General features: G+C 42.9%; 1 protein-coding gene across 1 annotated transcript in view; it reads right to left on the bottom strand.

The window, feature by feature from the left end:
• The window catches only part of si:dkey-225n22.4 (collagen alpha-1(XXI) chain), a 58,760-nt gene that overhangs the window by 1,690 nt on the left and 38,169 nt on the right, over positions 1-18,901 (bottom strand). Inside the window, exons 21-29 of the mRNA XM_068709459.1 lie at positions 16,296-16,358; positions 14,290-14,343; positions 12,314-12,382; positions 11,837-11,872; positions 10,322-10,366; positions 5,261-5,293; positions 3,810-3,956; positions 3,473-3,527; positions 1,375-1,569 (exon numbers count right to left, since the gene is read on the bottom strand). Of these exons, the coding sequence (XP_068565560.1) occupies positions 1,375-1,569; positions 3,473-3,527; positions 3,810-3,956; positions 5,261-5,293; positions 10,322-10,366; positions 11,837-11,872; positions 12,314-12,382; positions 14,290-14,343; positions 16,296-16,358 (697 nt within the window). The remainder of the gene's footprint in view (positions 1-1,374; positions 1,570-3,472; positions 3,528-3,809; positions 3,957-5,260; positions 5,294-10,321; positions 10,367-11,836; positions 11,873-12,313; positions 12,383-14,289; positions 14,344-16,295; positions 16,359-18,901) is intronic.

Genomic DNA, 18,901 nt, shown 5'->3' on the forward strand with positions numbered 1-18,901 from the left:
TTCCCACCGTCTTACTTTAGCATGCTAACATTTACTTATTAGCAGTAAATACAAAGTACAGGTGAGACTGATGGAAATGTCATTAGTTTTGCGAATGTTTGGTCATAAACCAAAGTATTGGTTAGATTACAAATTTGACCAGATGAAGGCGCTGGATGAACAGTTATGACATCTCCAAAGTACTTACATATCATTCCGAGAGGAAGATGAATACCTGTACTAAATGGAATGGCAAGAGACCTTTCACTAAAAACTGAAAGTGTCAACCTTCTGGTGGCGCTGGATGAAATGTCAGGGGATTACTAACGTGATTAGGATTCATCATCTGGGAACCACGCATGTCTGTACACAATGTGTGCCAATCCGTCTACAAGAAGAGCACTTTGACCTGCTGGGGGCACTAAAGGAGAAGTCAAGGGACTACCAAAGACAGTAGGAATATATCTTCTGGGCACCATGACTGTCTGTACAAAATGTCATTGCAATCGCTGTTGAGATATTTCAGAGTGATGGAATGCCAGACAGGCCAATCAAGATTGCCATCACCCGAGCCGTGGGCATCGCTATAAAGCCTTTGAATGCAATCGCCAGCAGGATGCTGTGAGTGTATAGCCACTTCGTCAAGCATAAGAATTTCAAACTGAATCTGTTCTCTGAGTGGTTCATAAAGAACCAACCAGGTGCTCCACATCGAACGGCTTAAAGGGGTACTGCAGTGATTTATTTTGATACTAAGTTTGAGGACTCTCAAGAGTCCTAATAAACGGATAAAATCAATGCAGCAGAGAGCGGGATATCCTAAATTTACATCTCTTTCAAACTCCATGCCTCCAATTTGAGACATAGACTTTCTGATAAACCTCTTGTCTCCAAGCCCAGCTTTTAGTCTCTTTTGTCAAGCCTGATACCTCTAGAGCTCCTGTTCTCCTGACTTAAATAGTGGAAATGTTACACAGTAGAAGAGTGATACAGTTTGGCATCTTATTCAGCTGATTAGCCACTGCCTGTCTTTAAGTGGTGATAAATCAAAGACAGCTCATTGAGATGGGTTTGCATTTAGTATTTGCTGTCTTTTGCTCTGCTGACTTTCACTGATGTTCGCTTGTTTAATGATCTTGTTTTATGGGGTACAGTGAACATCAACACATCCAATTTGTTAGTTATTGACACTGTTTTGATTTTAATTGTTGATGAAAGCAACAGTAAAATTTGTCCTCGCTCTTCTCTGTGAAGTTGTGTTGTTATTTATTATCCTGTTTTCATCAGAGTAAAGAGACTGCTGCTACAGATGGTCAGACACCACTGGCTAAAAGACATTGAATACAGATAACATGAACTTGATTAATCCCTTGAAAGACAATCTATCTGTATCACCATTGAGGCCTGCAGGACCCTGCATTCCAGAAGATCCAGGGTAACCGGGAGTGCCCCTCCTGCCAGGGTAGCCTGTAGTACCCATGGAGCCTTTGGGTCCTGGTGCTCCTGGCTCTCCCGGAGGTCCCTTCACGCTCTGGCAGGGCTCACACCTAGCTGGAGGGGCCAAAGTCTGGAGCAGTGCTGGGAGCTGATCTGCAGGGCACAGCCGGAAGGTGCTGAGTAATCCAGTAATATATTAAATATTATGTGATAACTACTTTCATAACAGAGTAACAGAGTCTGACCACATAATCCCTTAGTCTGTCCCTAACGGATTTTGAGATTCTCAGGACTGTTAGTTGCCATAATATGGGAATCCGTAGCCAATCAGGAGCCTGTTTGCCTCAAAGATATTGTGTCCTTTCCAGTCAACTAAATATGCTCCCTCTTATCTGTGCTCCTCCGGCCCATTACCCTGAAATTGATCAAGGTCGACCATCATAGAGGATCTTCCAATTAGAGCTACGCCCATCGATTGGCCATTATATTCATTGCAAATTGGGCAAACTACCTGTACTGACAGGACTAACATAAATCACCATATCTGCATGTAATCAGGATGAAAATTCATTTTTGCAACTTTGTATGATTTTTCTTCCTCAAAGGACATTCTCCATCAAGTTCATCTCTGCTCATTTAAGGAAAGTGGGGTTCAAATATGTGTCATCCACAGCAGCAACCTTATATCATCAATCCACAAACCAATTATAGATTTTGATTGACTTCAGCTATAATTAGTTCTGGAGCAAAATACATAATCCATGTGCATCAGGCATGCTGCGATTTTCTTCAAATCTGCATTCATCAAATAATTGTATTTATATTACTAATTGAACAAAATGACAAAATAAAATGGAAAAAACTATTACATTTTAAAGCAAAAATTCACCTCAGCTTTATGGAGTTTTTTGGTGTCTTTCAGCTAATTGTTTTGGTTTGACAGCCTGCAACTTTACTGTTCTGGCTCACTCTCAATGTTCGTTTACATAGCCGGGCCGGCTCATGATCTTCACTCTCCATAGCGCCCATCTGGCTCAAAACACCGTCCTGACCGACAGCTTCGTGGAGGAAGTGTAGCGCCGTCCCACCGGTTTGCCCCCAGGAAAACACTGTGAGCTCTGGCAGCACTGTTCGTGCTGCTAGCACCGTTATCTGCTAGCTGCCGGCTCAGCTGTCGTCATATCGAGAGCCGCCTAGAGTCAATAGATGTGCTCTGAATTCCGTATAGAGAACCTTTAACTTTGTCAACAGCAGCAGCAGCAGCTGTTTTCAGCAAAAAAAAAAAGCTGCCCAGGTCCAAACAGCAGACAGACAAAGTTAGCAAACAACTGTTAAACAGAGTGGAGCATTTAGCAGCTAACGTGGCAGATATTTCCCTCAAGAGTCGGTGGATACCAAACCAATGGTGGATGGCAAATTAGCTAGCTTAGGTTGCGCAGAGCACTATCGCTTCTTTATTCAAAGTTTATTAATATTGAATGTGTCACATGTCCAAATTCTTCAACTTCACCACTGCACGTCCTTGAGTTCCCGCTAATACACCCGCCAAGTGTGAAGTTGACCGGATGAGCGGTTCTCAAGATATGCGAAGGACACACACACACACACACACACACATGCAGACAGAGATCCCTTGTTTTATAGTTAGATGCGATTCCTCCATCCTCCAGCAGCTATGATGATTGCAGACAGAGAAAGTAGAAACAGGGAGGCATGTACAAATGGAAAGCTCCATAGTTTTGCTTTGGTATAAGGCTACAAACTACAAAGATGTATGTATGGCTGATTATTTACATTTTCATTCTTGTCAACAAAGGTAAATAACTGAATATACCATTTTATGTTGGGTTATTTAACATTGTGCTACTTTTCACAGAGAGAATAATTACTTCAATTGTTCACCAGATATCCTGGTTTAAACCTAGTTCATTATAACCAGTGTGACTCAATCAAAGGAATTATGTGCAACACTACATCTGAGACAGCTGTAGTGGCAGCATTTGGTGTGTGCTGGGAGGGAGTTTCAGACCAGGGCTTAAAACAAACAAATACTTACTACGCAGAACATCAGTGCAGAGCTTTAGAAGATATTCATCTGAGGGAGGCTTGCCCTGCAACACACAGTTACACTTTGATTCAGCTGAATCCACTGTGGGACTGGGAAAACAGGCTCAACCTGTGATTGAGTGTGCCTGCAGATTTACAGGATCTTCTCAACGCTTCATTCTCTTACTTCACATTGCCCACCCACACTGACAGCAACACTCCCATTAATCTCAAACATAACTGCCCCAATCCGGGCTGAAAAATCACTGGTGGCCTTCTTCAGCCCATTTGTCTTTTCTTTTTCTTTCATTCGCTCAGAGGAGATGGTCAGAAGGAGGTTCACTCACAGGTTTCCCAGGATATCCCGGTTGACCTGGTTGGCCCGGCAACCCGTCCTGACCAGGAAATCCCCTGTGACCAACAGTACCCGTGTGGCCCAAGTCCCCTTTTTTTCCTTCAGGCCCCCTGTGGCCAGAGTCACCCGTCATTCCTGTCTGAAGACGGAGGAGAGGAAATTACAAAAGGTTACAAAAGAAAAAAAAAAAGATGAAATTAAGGTATTCATTGACTAAATTATGTTATATCACACATAAGGATCATTTGATCCCCGGCCCAAAACATTTCAACTGCAAGTAGGCAGGTGTGTCAAGTTTTTCTGTCATAAGAACTATTCAGTATTTAAAGAGTTCAGAGGACTGTGTCTTCTTTTTTTATCTTCCCAAAGCCAAGAGCTGTATAAAGATCAGTGTGTTTGTCTGCTCCGATGTAAATTGCAATCAATTAGCATGTCCGGCAAACTAGATACCTATCTACTGTACAGTAAAGTTACTGTGGTGTGGCTACAAACGTTTAAAAAAAACATTGTTCACAACAAGCACATCTACTGTGTAATATTTCCGCACTCTGTGGAAGGCGGCCCCCGGATGCTAACGGAGTGAGCTAACGTTAGTGGGAGAGCGTTGGAGGCGGACTCCTTCCTGTTCAGTCTTATACAAGATGCTCAGTGACATATGAAGCCAAAGTGGCTCAACTGCCGAGTGTTAAATTATCTTCCAACGATCTTCTGCATCCCCGGGGGAAAGCGCACTAATATTTCCTTTAATCCCGCCTCCCAGCCGCTCGATCTTGGCTCAATCACATGAGCTGCTGCACGAAAATAACTCAGATTTGGCTATTTGTCCATTTTACAACTTTCATAATTTAAATAAGGGCTATTCAAGGTTCATTTACTATTTAAAAAAAATACCTGCTGACTTACAGACATATCTTTCCCAATGCCAGTCTATGGAAAAACTCATTATTTCTCAAAAGACTAAATATTTCAAGTGGTAAGTCTGTCGTGCGAGAATGGAAAGCTTTACAGGTGTAGCAACTGTAACTCAGTGGTGGGTGGAAGAACAGGTGGTCTTATATACCAATGCAATCTATAGACAAAGTTTTCTACTCTTTCAGTTTTTTGTTAATCATCAAAAATCATACTAATACAGTGTGGACTTTTATCAGATGCTATCCTACAAATGTTATAACATTTGCACAACTGAGGGAGGCTATATCTCCATAAATTGTGATTCTGCAGACAGTACAGTATGTGTTTGATATTTCAGATGTGTGCGCCTTTAGAAAAGAGGGCTTTTGTGATGTATAGTTTTGCCCGGGGGGCCAGATTTCCGCAGGCCTGGAGGTATTGGCTCTGGATGTGTTCTATAGCAGCAGTGCAGGCTTGACAGGGCCTCTCACTGCGCTTCAGAATAAGACAGAATGGATTATATCTAATACCGCAAAGTCTAATTTGACAAACCTCTCCTTTCCTTCCCATGGGTCCCACTTCGCCCTGATGGAAGAAAGAAAAGAGAGGAGTAAGGGTGGGGGGGGGGGGGGGGGGGGGATAGAGAGAGTCAGTTAGAAACTTCAGCTTACATATCAAAGGCTGAGTTAGTATGTCAGAGGAGCTCGCTGCTCTGCATTGCTGGTGCAGAACCGTTCTCTTTTCTGTCAAAACCGATGGCTCACAAAATATTTTAGATAGGTCATTGTAATGCATTCTCTGAAGCCTTTTTTTTTTTTTTGCTAAAAAAAAAAGAAGCTCTGGGTGTGTTCTACTTCCTCTAAAATGCTTCCTCTTTTCCATTCTCACGTTCTTCTTTACTGGTAAGTGATTTCAGCCACCCTGGTGCTGTAGGAAACAAATAAACCATTGTTCTCTCAGTCAGCTTTGAGAGAACTTTGTCCGACGATATGCATGAGTATCATCGGAGCACCTTTTGTAGCTGAATGCTTACAGCGCTTACCACCTACCAACATCCCTGCTTCTGTTCTACTTTGGGACCTCTGTTGCATGCCATACCCCCCTCTCTCTCCCCACTTCCAGCCTACCATTTAAAAGAAAAATATGCTACAGCTTTTCATCGCATCACCCCCCCCCACCACTCAAAAACTCAAAAGAAGCTGAGTGGTGCTAAAGGTTCAGCTTTAAATGTCCTCTGGTGCACATATACAGACAACCTGGAGACATCTGATCGCAGCAATTTTCATACCGAGACATGAACGCAGAAAACGATGCATTGAAACATCGCTTTAGTGGCAACATCACACAACAACCTGCCCTATGGAGCTTAATATGCAAATCACATGCTCAACAAATACACAGCTGCAAGCTTAAGGCTCTAGAGAGGGTCACATGTAAACACACTGTTAAGTTAAATATCCTCACTGATAACCAAAAGCAGTAATGGTAGCCAGTGCCGGTGCCCTTGGGTGCCCAGAAGCCTTATATCTCTTTGTCGGCCCAGCCCTTACTTTTGTGCCTGTAGCTGCTTTTTTTTCAAGAAGACACAGTTTTCCCTTCAGTAACCCTTTTCTGTGATTGACTGTCGACACCGGATGCATGTCAGTATGTGTGTGATTATTTCCCTCTATGTCATATGTATGTCATTAAAAATGCACAATCAACCTTGACTTTTAAGTCAATGTGGATGATACATCCTAGCGATGCTCAGAATCATGAAAAGTGTAATTATTTACATCTTCAGTTCCATCGCCGCTGAGCAAACTCAATCTGCTGATGAGATCGTATTGCCGACTAACAAAACATTTGCTGAGCCAAATAGTAGCCCTCAGATGCTGCTAGGTTTGTTACAAAGATCCTGTTTCAATCCGCAATCATCTCCTAACACTGTAATCTGAACGCCTTATCACTAAATGGTAAATGGACATTCATATCGTGCCTTTCCAGTCTCGCGACCACTCAAAGCTTGCACACTGCATGTCAACAGAGGCTGCCGTACAAAAGGGCCGCCTGCCCATCAGGATCTAAAATAATTCACATGGCACACAGCCTTCAAGAGCAAATTGGGGGGGGGGGGTCAGTATCCTGCCTCAAACATGCGGACTGCAGGAGCTGGGGATTGACTTGGAGGACGACCCGCTCTCCCCACTGAGCCACAGCCCCCCCCCCCCGGAGACAGTCAGCGAGGAGGGAACCCGGGAGAACAGAACACACCCTCTCCTGAACTGCAGGCTCATATTTATTTTACCCAGTAAGTATCAGGAAGTTTGTCTAAATATATGTCATTCCAGCAGTGACACACTTGTGATTCACTGCTGATGCATTTAGCCCTGAGAGTGTGTCACATGGAGGCTGGGCTGCTCTCAACACTGTGGAACTATACAGAGCGTGAACATTAAATGGCACACTGAGAAATGTACTTGTTTTATCTGTCTCAAGTGTCACGGACAAGACTACACAACTCTGTCTCAACATGATGCAATATAGCGCGCGCGCACACACACACACACACTCTCTGACTGGATGCATTGTCTAAACACCATCTAGGGACGTGAAGATCAATGCCTCAGTAATCAATACTTGCTCATCAATTCTTAAATGCATTTGGTGTCGTTCCTATTAAAACATAAACATTACAAAGCTTGGCTTGAAAGCTGGACATTGCAGATCATACAGCAATTTATATCAGGGTATCAATTTATATCAGGATGCTTTTCCACGGCCTTCAAGACCGCCAGAGTCACCCCCCTTCTGAAGAAACCATCACTTGACCCCTCTGATGTCAAGAACTTCAGACCGGTTTCTCTTCTACCCTTTCTATCCAAAACACTTGAACGTGCTGTCTTTAACCAACTGTCTTCCTATCTCCACCAAAACAGCCTTTTGGACCCCCACCAGTCCGGGTTCAAAGTGGGTCACTCGACAGAGACGGTCCTCCTTGCGGTGACAGAGTCGCTTCACGCCGCGAGAGCTAACTCTCTCTCCTCTGTCCTGAATCTCCTGGACTTGTCTGCGGCGTTTGACACTGTGAACCATCAAATCCTCCTCTCATCCCTCGAGGGGATGGGCGTCTCAGGCTCTACACTCTCCCTGTTTGCATCCTACCTGACGGGTCGATCCTACCAGGTGACCTGGAGGGGGGCCGTGTCGGAACCACGCATGCTGACTACGGGGGTTCCGCAAGGGTCAGTCCTGGGCCCCCTTCTCTTCTCGCTCTACACAACATCTCTGGGTTCTGTTATTCGCTCGCATGACTTCTCCTACCATTGTTATGCCGATGACACCCAGCTGGTCTTGTCATTTCCCCCCGGTGACACCCAAGTGGAGACGCGCATCGCTGCGTGTTTGGCTGACATCTCGAAGTGGATGACGACACACCACTTCAAGCTCAACCTAGACAAAACTGAGCTGCTGTTCCTCCCGGGGAAGGGTTGCCCGCACCGGGACCTGTCCATCACCATTGATGATACCGTGGTGACGCCAACTCGGACTGCGAGGAACCTGGGTGTGACCCTGGATGACCAACTGTCATTCTCGGCAAACATTTCATCCGTTACACGCTCCTGCAGATTCCTGCTCTACAACATCAGGAGGATTCATCCCTTCCTGACTGACGAGACGGCGCAGGTTCTCATCCAGGCTCTTGTCATCTCCCGCCTGGACTACTGCAACTCTCTACTCGCCGGAGCCCCGGCGTCGGCCATCAGACCTCTGGAGCTTGTCCAGAAAGCCGCAGCTCGCCTGGTGTTCAATCGTCCCAAGTTCTCCCACACAACTTCCTTTCTCCGTTCTCTACACTGGCTACCTGTAAGAGCTCGCATCCAGTTTAAGACTCTGGTGCTTGCTTACAGGGCAGTGAAAGGAACAAGTCCTTCCTATCTCCAGGCCATGGTCAAGCCTTACACCCCCGCCCGACCACTTCGCTCTGCTGCCTCGGGGCGATTGGTCGCCCCGTCGCTCAGAGGTCCTGGCGGCCGATCGACCCGGTCACGGCTGTTTTCTGTCCTGGCCCCACAGTGGTGGAATGAACTTCCCACTGACGTCAGGACAGCGGAGTCGCTGCCCATCTTTCGGCGCAGGCTGAAAACCCACCTCTTCAGGAAGTGCTACCCTGAGCCTTCCAATTAGCGCTTATTGTTTTCATACTAGCATGTTGCACTTATTGTATTCGTATTACTTATGGCACTAACTGTTTTTCTTGTTTCTGCACTGTACTTTGGCTCTGAGTTTTGCTCTGCTTCATGCTCTTAGATGCTTGTTTGGAAAAGGAAATGTACTTATGACTTCTGGTGACTAGTAGTTCTTTTGATTACCAATGTTGAATGCACTTATTGTAAGTCGCTTTGGATAAAAGCGTCTGCTAAATGACTGTAATGTAATGTAATATCATTGTTTGCTCATCACCAATTATTGATGAGGATGATAATACCAAATGTGGATTGAATCAGTTTTGCAATTCTGCTTCTCACACCTTATGAAGCCTTATTTCACCTTGTGGAATCATTCATGAGGAACATTTCGTTCTCATCTTTCCACAATCCGCTCCGCTTGGGTTTTGCGCTCTTTCAGCTCACCTGATCCATCCCTGCACACCTGTTTTTGATTCTGTCAAAAAAAATAAAAAATTCACACCTGCCATTTGTAACCCACATTTAAGGAATAATTCATGAGAAGATCTACACCACTAACACGTCGGTCTGGTAGCTATGAAGAGATAGCCGGTTTGAAAGACGTTAAGTTCTGACTCCAGGAAGTCCCAGCGTCCAGCACGTCAACGTGTTCTCACAGGAATAATGGAAATGACCACAACCTCTAAAACGGCGCATTACGTGGTGGTGGCTCGTAATGTGTACACACAAGCTATTTCATTCAAAAGTAACAAAATCACCGAACCGTGACACTGTGATCCTCACGGGTTGTTCTGAGGTTGAGTCTAAACACCAAAGCGTGGCGTCGCTTTAAGGGCCCTGAGAGTCTGGAACAAACTCTCGTAAACAGATTAGCCTTGTCAGTTACCTCCTTCGTGTCCCTTCTGAAAGTTTACTTTTTCAGAATACATTTTATTTGAGTTTATGTTTTTATATCACTGCTGTTATATTCTCTCATCTGTGTGTTGTCTCTTCTCATTTTGTCAGTTTTAGTCCTGTGTGCTTTCCTGCTCTGTCAGCTATTTGCTTACACTGTTTTCTCTTTAATCCTTTATTGCATTTGTGTGTTTTTATATGCTGTCCGATTTTAATCTTGTAAAATACCTTGTAAAGTCACTTTCAGGGTTTATTATCATATGTTAATATCATATATATAAAGTCTTTATGGTGACTTGGATGAGAGGATTTATGTTATTATCTGCTGACACACTTTACAAAAAAATACAACTCCAGTTGTAACCACAATGTAGGTCCTTGTAAGTGATGACTGAAGATGTTCTTCCTCATCCTTGTGCGCTTGTGGGGACATTTGGTCCTCGTGACTTACTGCACACCTGCGCACATATTTCAAACCCAGAATCCCTGTTAAACATAGTGAAACAAGCTTCGCTGCCACCCAGTGGATGCAGTGTGACTCTACACTCACAGGTACACCGGGAGTCCCTGGATCTCCATCTCTGCCTTGCTCCCCCTGCAAAGAGATACATCATGATTACATGTTTTTGTAAGTTTGTTTACATACGTGCTGGTTTGACTTTGTGTGGTGTGTGTGTGTGTGTGTGTGTGTGTGTGTGTGTGTGTGTGTGTAAGGGTGAGATTGAATGTGTGCAACAATGACGATTTAGGTGTGTGTGTATTATGGTGCGCTGGTCCATGTCTTCATTCTGTGTGTGTGTGTGTGTGTGTGTGTGTGTGTGTGTGTGTGTGTGTGTGTGTGTGTGTGTGTGTGTGTGTGTGTGTGTGTAGAGAGAAAAGGTCATGATTACCACTGTCAGCCAATAAGAGAGACCCAGGGAGAATTGGCTACTGGTGACCTTTAACAAACTTGACGTGTCATCTCTGGTGTGGCTTTTCCTGCAGCACTTAAACACACCGCTCTCCTTCCTCTGCTCCTGAGAGCTCTCACACTGCTTTCCATTAGCGCGCGTAAAAAAAAGGGAAGCAACTGAATCAGAGTGCTCGTCATTTGTGAGTGGAGCTCTGTTCACAATAGTAAAAGTACAACAGGGGGGCCATCTTGTTGTTACAATGTTAAGGTGTCCATGTGTTCATGCTGGAATGAGCCCAAGCCAAAAAAAGCAATGATTCCTTTGGGTTTGCTTCTTGCGCTCACGCTAGCAGAAGACATTGGAGTCTGACGTACCATGTATCAAAATGACCACAAAGAGGTCGATGCATACTGCAACATTATTATTGAATTATCTGAGGCCATTGAGACCATGATTTAAGGAGATGAAACAATTGAAGAGACTGTAAGTGATCAGTTAAGTGAATAACCATGCGTGACGCCTACTTCTTACAGACGTTATAACATGTTGTTGTAACTTCCATATATATATATATATATATATATATATATATATATATATATATATATATATATATATATATATATATATATATATATATATATCGGTACTTCTTGTTCGGTGAATGCTAGCCATGACGTCGACATTTTGAAAATCCTGGCTACACCCACTCATCCAGCTGCGTCCCACCCGACAGCAATGTCATATACACACAAAACTCAATATAGCTATAACTACAAAAAATTATGTTTAAAACATGCTGAGTGTCATAATAATTTCAAATCTCCTCCAAATGAAGTATTATTCTATTTTATTTGTAAATATCCTATATATAGATATATAGAAGATATTACACGAATAGAATAGGTGATAATTTATGTGTGATCTTTTTAATTCATAACATTTTAAATGAACTGTTAAGCGCTGACATTTGTGTTAATTCCAGTCGCAGATTACTCCTGTTGATCCTGTTCTCTAGAATCACTCTCTCATCAGCTGGTCAGTCTGCTTCACCAACATCGGGTTGATACCATAATTCATGGCAGGTTAGTAGTTCTCAATAAAGTTTTGTTTCTTAATACAGAAATTGGTGTGACTGAACAGTTAACTGTGTGAAGTGTAAGGTGTCATACCTGGCATCCTTTAGAGCCCGTCTCTCCTCTCTCCCCCTAGAGATACACTGAACGTTACAACATGTCACACTAATAACAGCACGCTGTTTGAGGAATCATAAGCATCACTTTGTCTGCAACATACGTACTGTAGAGGAAACCAAACACAGCATGTCAAACAGACTGATCGGGATCAGGCTGGGTGGGATTCATGAGCCTGGGCGTATTGCTTCTCAAGTGTGAAGGACAACCTTTATCACCATTAAAATGAATCATGTCATCCAAGCAATGAATAATACATTCACAAGTATGTATCATGGTAAGCTGCCACCATCTACGGTAAAACATGCAAATGAACCCCTCACAGCCAAAGTTATAAATCATTCATAAAGTGTTGCTTCTGTTGCCAATTGTAGACTTCGTTAAGTCCAAACAAAAGCATCCCGGTATTGTATGTGAAATGGTCCATGTACGCTAATATATGGAGTTGACGTTCACCTTGTGACCTTTGAACCCCGACAGCCCTGTGGCACCCGGCAGCCCAGGAAGACCTGGTTCTGTTGATCCCTGTAGAGGTGAAAGATTATTGATGTCTGGAAATCAATGGCTGGCATTCAAGAAAAGACAGGGATCACATTCTGCTGTATTCCTCAAACTGGCCATTTATTTCACACTAGGTGGAAAACCTTCATGTCTTTGTTTGAACTCCAACAAGGAAGCAGATAAAAGGGAATATAAACCTTGAGTTTCCAGGTGTGTGTGTGTGTGCGTATGTGTGTGTGTGTGTGTGTGTGTGTGTGTGTGTGTGTGTGTGTGTGTGTGTGTGTGTGTGTGTGTGGGGGTGACTGTCTATTCTATCCCCTGTGAAAACTTCCCAGGCTGCTGCAGTTAAGGGAAAGTGTAGTACTCAAGGCTGGTTCAATACGGGTTATAAAGAAGTTTGAGTGAAAACTTTTCAAGCTTTCTTTTACTCATTAGTCGTTTTCATAAAAAAACTTAAATAACCTAGGCTTCGAATGATGGCGCCTTTAAAATAACCAGTGTTACCTAACAACCAATAATATAATAACCAATGCTACCTTATTAAATAGTACAACAGAGACGACTCAGATTCTTATTTAAAACCACAATGGGTGACTTTTGAATTGCTCACAACATGTCAGTGAATAAACATAAACGTCTAAATGTCACTCATCAGCAGGATCCAAAAGTGAAATAAGAGATGAGAGTTGAGAATAAGGATGAGAGGAAACAGACAAAGAAAAGAGAAAAGGCCAACGCTGTCAGCACTGATGGCACCCTGATCCACCGGGGGGGGGGGGGGGGGATTAGTAGTGCCCTCACTAAGCTGACCGCCATGTTGAATGTTCAAATGCTGCGACCGTCAGTATAGACTAACTGGGACTGGGGGCATGAAGGTGCAAATACTGAGCATGCTGTTGGCAACGGAAGGCTAAGAGGCAGAGATTCTGGTCATTATGCCATTAGTATAAAAGACCAGAATCAGGGGCAACAGCTACACGCTGAAACTGTTTCAAAAGTCATATTGTCATTGAGGCGAGGAACCAGAGACCTGTGCCCACCAACCATATCTCTCAACCAAGACTCCAGCCGGAGAGGCTGCGCTGAAGTGCTGGTGGATGGATACACACTGTGTTCCTCAAGAAATAGTTACAGCACATAACTTCACTCACAAATCCATTTTTTAGTCAGATTAAACAAATTAGTTATATTAATAGTAGTGCTGGGCAAGTTAAGGCTTTAATATCGCGTTAACGCATTCATTAATTAACGGTGACAATTATTTTATCGTGCGTTAACAGAGTTGTTTTGTTTTTTTTGTATTATTATTATTAAGCGGACATTTTTAACACAAGAACCGGTGTTACGGTTTTCAAGGTGTATATTTCAAATTGCATCTTTTAGACACATGAAAATAAAGTTGTGAACAGTGCTGAATATCTATTATCAGAAGCATTATTACTGTATTATAACTGCTACTGTGTAAAGGGAATACTGCTGTTAAAAAGCACCTGATTTGTTTGTAGTGTTTGTAAACCAAATGTCTTTGCACTTTTGTTCATATAGCAGTACTTTTAAAATAAGTGCGCAATACACTATGAAATTCATTATTGAATTTTGCGCTTAACGATGCGATTAATCGCAAAAAAAAATCATGCGATTAATCATTCAAAATTGTAATCGTTGCCCAGCACTAATTAATAGTAATGAGTGTGTTTAATATAGCTACCTCCTCTTTGTCCCCATTCTAACTAACTTATCCAGCGGCACTAGGTATAATGTGAATGCCTGTAATTATCTAGTGTAAGAATAAATAAAGTACAGAAAACACAAGGAGGCAGACAGAAAGACACAGAAATGAAAAGAGAAAGCAGGATGCGGTGCTGAGAGCAGTGAAGACAGAGGTGAAGGGAACCAATGCAACACGGCGGATAATCCGCCGCTCCACTCACCTTCTGGCCTGGTGGACCAACGGGACCAGTGACCCCTGGATCTCCACACTTCCCCTACACAGAAACACACGGCACATTTGTCTGACGATGCTTCTGAGGGCCTTCTGTTGACTACGCTCGTTCCTGGATCTAATCTGTGACACAAATCATCCGTCACAAAGACCGGCGCGCAGGTCGGTGAGAGCGCGTGAGAGTGTAGCTGCGCCACAGCATGCACTAAGACGTTGTCTTCTGAAGGGGACAATAGAGCACAGTGGTGATTAATCACCGTCCTCTCAGCCGGCGTGGGCCAATCGCACCAGGCATGTCAGTGGTAGTGACACTACAGAAAGTACTGCTGTGTCCATCCAGAGAGGTCCGGAGGACTCACATGCAAATTTAGAGCAGAACAAATATTGATTCTGCCAAAAGCAGGATCTACATTTCTTATTCACATTTTAATGTGTTTGCATTCAAATTAATGCAAAAATAGTTGTGAGTCCAGTAAGTCTGTGGTAGCTACAATAATATCAGCAGAGGTAGAAGAAGTACTCAGATCTTTTACTTCAGTAAAACTAGTCATACCACAGTGTAGAAATACTCTGTTCTCTGTTACAAGTGAAAGTCCAGCATTCCAAACTTTACTTATTAATGTTTCAGCTGGTAAAGGTGGAGCTAATTTGAATAACTGTATACACTGCTAGCTTGTACATTTCCCATCTTATGATGGCTCATCTTTACCTGTACATATTATATGAGGTTTTATTTATTGAATATATTTGTCATTGCTAATCTAAATAAGTAATAAGTCAATTTATTTAATAAATGTAGTGTAGCAAAAAGTACAATATTTGTCTCTGAATTGTAGTGGAGTAGAAGTATAAAGTAGCAAAAATGTGTAATAAGTAATACGTTTTTAAAACTAAAAGTACTGTGAAGACAGGAAAGTGTCCCCTTTCATTGCAATATTTTATCAGATTTGTATATTTGGGTATTATTGACTATTATTGAAGCAGTTGAAAAAGGAGCTGATTATACACATTTCTATACTTTTTGGTTAGATTTTCCGTTAATAATGCATCGCATTTCAGAAGCTCCTCACACTGTATGATTGTTTTATGTAAACTCAAAGTTTATTGTAGCTATGAGAGAAATGCAGTGGAGAAAGTCAAATGTTTCCTAATGGAATGGGTTGGATGAGAAATTTAAAGTAGCATAAAAAGGAAGTACAGCTACCTTGTAAAAAGGAGCCATTTATGTCTTCATACGAGCTGGTCCTCTTCACAGAGTCAAACCAAACAGTGGCTCTAAAGGGTCATTCGTGTTTTCATGGGGTTTTTGCGTGAGCCAGTAGTTCTCCTACATGCTTTGCACACGGGAGAAGTTTCACTTGGTTGCAATCTGCCTACATGGTCCTCATGTAATCCTTATGGGATCCAAAATATTTAAAGAATATTCCAAAGTGTTACCTATTACTAAGTAAGGCGCTCCATCTGTTTCCACATCGGTCTTTGAGCACTGCAGTCTTATCTCCAACTAGATGACAATTTCAATTCAATTTATTGTGTGTCGCCCAAAATCACAAATTTGTCTCAGAGGGCTTTACAATCTGTACACATCCTCTGTCCCGGGACCCTCACATCAGTACAGCAACAAATAACTGGAGTACCCTTTCATTCTGTAACCACCCCCCTAGTTAAGTTAAATATTGGAAAACCTCACTTTGCATAAATATCTAAAAGAGTCAAATGGATTCTTTTCAAGGGGGAAATACAAGTGTTCACACACCGAATGTCCAAATAGCAACTGTCCTTGGCAGATTAGCATTTATATCCTGTTAAGAAACACCAACAATTTGATTTCAAACAAGTTGCCTCCCTCTCAGCAAAACATCGTTTTCTCTACGGGAACATCAAGAGAACAGGGAGGGAGGCTGCAGCGTTAGAAGAGGCTGAGAATAGCCGAGCAGCAGGGGAGCAGCGGCCCATTAGCATAATAACTAATTATAACGTTCAACGTATACGGACCTTGGGACCGTCTTGGCCGATCTCTCCAGGCGGCCCCCGAGGCCCCTCGGCTCCCTGGATTCCCTGGACGGAGAGAGATATTGAAGGAGACAAGGAAAAAAAGAGAGGGCGGGGAGGGGAAAGGACAAGGGAGGAAGGGCATGAGAGGGTTGGAGAGAATGAGATGAAAGAGACAGACACTGTGCTTTGGGCTGAATGTGACAGAGTGCGTGACGGCTTAGTCAGGAGGTACTGAGGGAGAAATGAGATGGCTCAGGTCCACTCACAAACGCACACACACACACACACACTCCCAAACAAACTCATGCACATCCACACTTGCAAGCTTTGAGCGTGCAAACACACGCTAGTTTGCATATTCAACAAAGCATTCTGCTGTGTCCAGAGCCCAGCTCTCTCTTCCTACGTGCCTTCACCAAAGCAACACACGCAAATAAACCCACTGTCCAGTAATCGCATTGACTATGAGGTGAAAACAGGTAATATGAGCCTCTTATCGATAACAAAAGATGGATACTCATCATAAATGAAACATTATAGCACAATATAAGTGTTGAATACATATCAGGTGCGCTTAACTTGAAACCAAATACAAACGTAGTTAGTTAGTTAGTGATGTGCCCCTTGGCCTCGGAAGTAACGCTCAGCTGCTACAGTAGATAGTAAACTAGTTAGCCCATTGGTTTGTGGACTGCCGTTATGAAGCCTCCAGTTTGCCATCTTTGATTACAGCTGTTGCCATGTTGACTTTTTGCAACCGGCGAATGTAAGTTACCATATTTGGATGACCGGAGGAGTGATGGAGAGACACCGAATACGTCTCTGGTAGTGACAGCGACCTGTCAATCACAATCGCTCTAAATGGACCATCATGTACTGAATGAACATCATGCTGTACTGAAGAAGACTTGATTTTTAACAGCATTCCAGTATGTGGGTGCCCATTTTATTAATATTGTTATGATCCAGACACAGTTTTTCCCAATTTAGAAATGATTTTAAAGCTTAAAGGGGTTTGAACGACATTTGCATCTGAACATTTTAAGCCCTTTCAGTTTGTAAAAGTATCAATCCAATACTAAAGTTGATGAGTTGCTGGGGAAACACATTGATAATATAGGCAATTGAAATACACAATTTCAAGCGATAAAGACATTTAACATTTATTGATGCCGAACCAGGAGTATGAACATTCCAAATGCCAAATTTGATTGGTGCTGGTTGGGTCAACTGACAATAACTTTGGCCTCTATGTATAGTCATTGAATATGGTTGCCAAGATACAAGATACAAGTGGTGATTCATCCTATTTCCTCCTCTTCACTCTGTGTGTGTGTGTGTGTGTGTGTGTGTGTGTGTGTGTGTGTGTGTGTGTGTGTGTGTGTGTGTGTGTGTGTGTTTGTTTGTTTTATCAAAGCTTTATGTGCGACAGAATAAGTATATGAACCAAATGCAGTCTAAACATAGACACAAATTTGAAATGATCATATCTGTATTCAAGCCATTTATGTATCATATTTTGATATTACAGAAAATATACTGAATCACATTCGGTGTTGTTGATCCATGGCCGTCCACCGATTCATGTCCTCGCCGAAAATGTGTCCTTTAATACAGTTCACCGTACGCTTCGCTCCATCTATCTGTACCGTCTCACTTTGGCCACAAGAGGGCAGTGGAGCTACAAACATACTTTCCAATGATCACCATGGAGGTCTGTGTATTCACAATGCTCTGCTGTAATTGCATCTGTCCCTGTGTAATCTTGTTTACCAGAGGGGGGGTGCCCTGACTGTGTGTACAGCCGTAAATCCACACACACTCATCTGACTTTGGCTCTAAATTAACAGCTACTCACCACCTTAATGGCATTGCTAAGTAAATCAAATGGACTCATATGGTGCCTGGGCTGAATTAATGATCTCATTATGAGCTGACTGCAGAGACGGGATGTGAATTGTAGTCTAGCAGATAGGACTGCAGTGCTCAAAGACAAATGTGAAAACAAGTGAACCCTCTTACTCACTTATAGGTAACAATTTGTAATATGCTTGAAATATGTTGATCCCATAAGGATCAAATGTGGGCCAAGCCACCAGTTTTAGGGATGTTAATAATTATCCATTTAACCGTTAACCAACCATAACAATTTTGACCAATTAAGGCTGGAAAAAAAAGGCTGGAAGGAAAATAACTTGTCCACCTTAACGATCAGCCTGGCTTCAGTGCACCTGAGCCGGAGCTGTTGCTAGCTTCAAGGCTATAACGCTACTGCTGACTTCCTACTCATTGTCATACACTCTCTCGTTCTTGCTAATGTTATGCCAGGCGGACAACTTTGCAAGCTAAACTAATTGATGCAGTGGAGACTTGCTGTGAAAGTGGCTGCATGTATCCACGACAGTGCGTAGTACATTGCGGCTGCCGACTCTCCCGGACGGGTGAACTGTGGGACCGAGTTGCTTTGTTTTGCACAAACACTGCAGCTGACGGTAAATGATGGATTAAAAAACGTTTGTGCACCGGAAATTGTTGCCGCTTGCCACTTCAACCACAGCACCCCTGCATGCAAGACACTAATCCCAGGGGTTAACAGTTAAAGGTCT

Source organism: Cebidichthys violaceus, unplaced genomic scaffold (genome assembly GCF_023349555.1).
Source record: "Cebidichthys violaceus isolate CVI_PGR_0920_01 unplaced genomic scaffold, fCebVio1.0.p SCAF_15, whole genome shotgun sequence".
NCBI lineage: Eukaryota > Metazoa > Chordata > Actinopteri > Perciformes > Stichaeidae > Cebidichthys > Cebidichthys violaceus.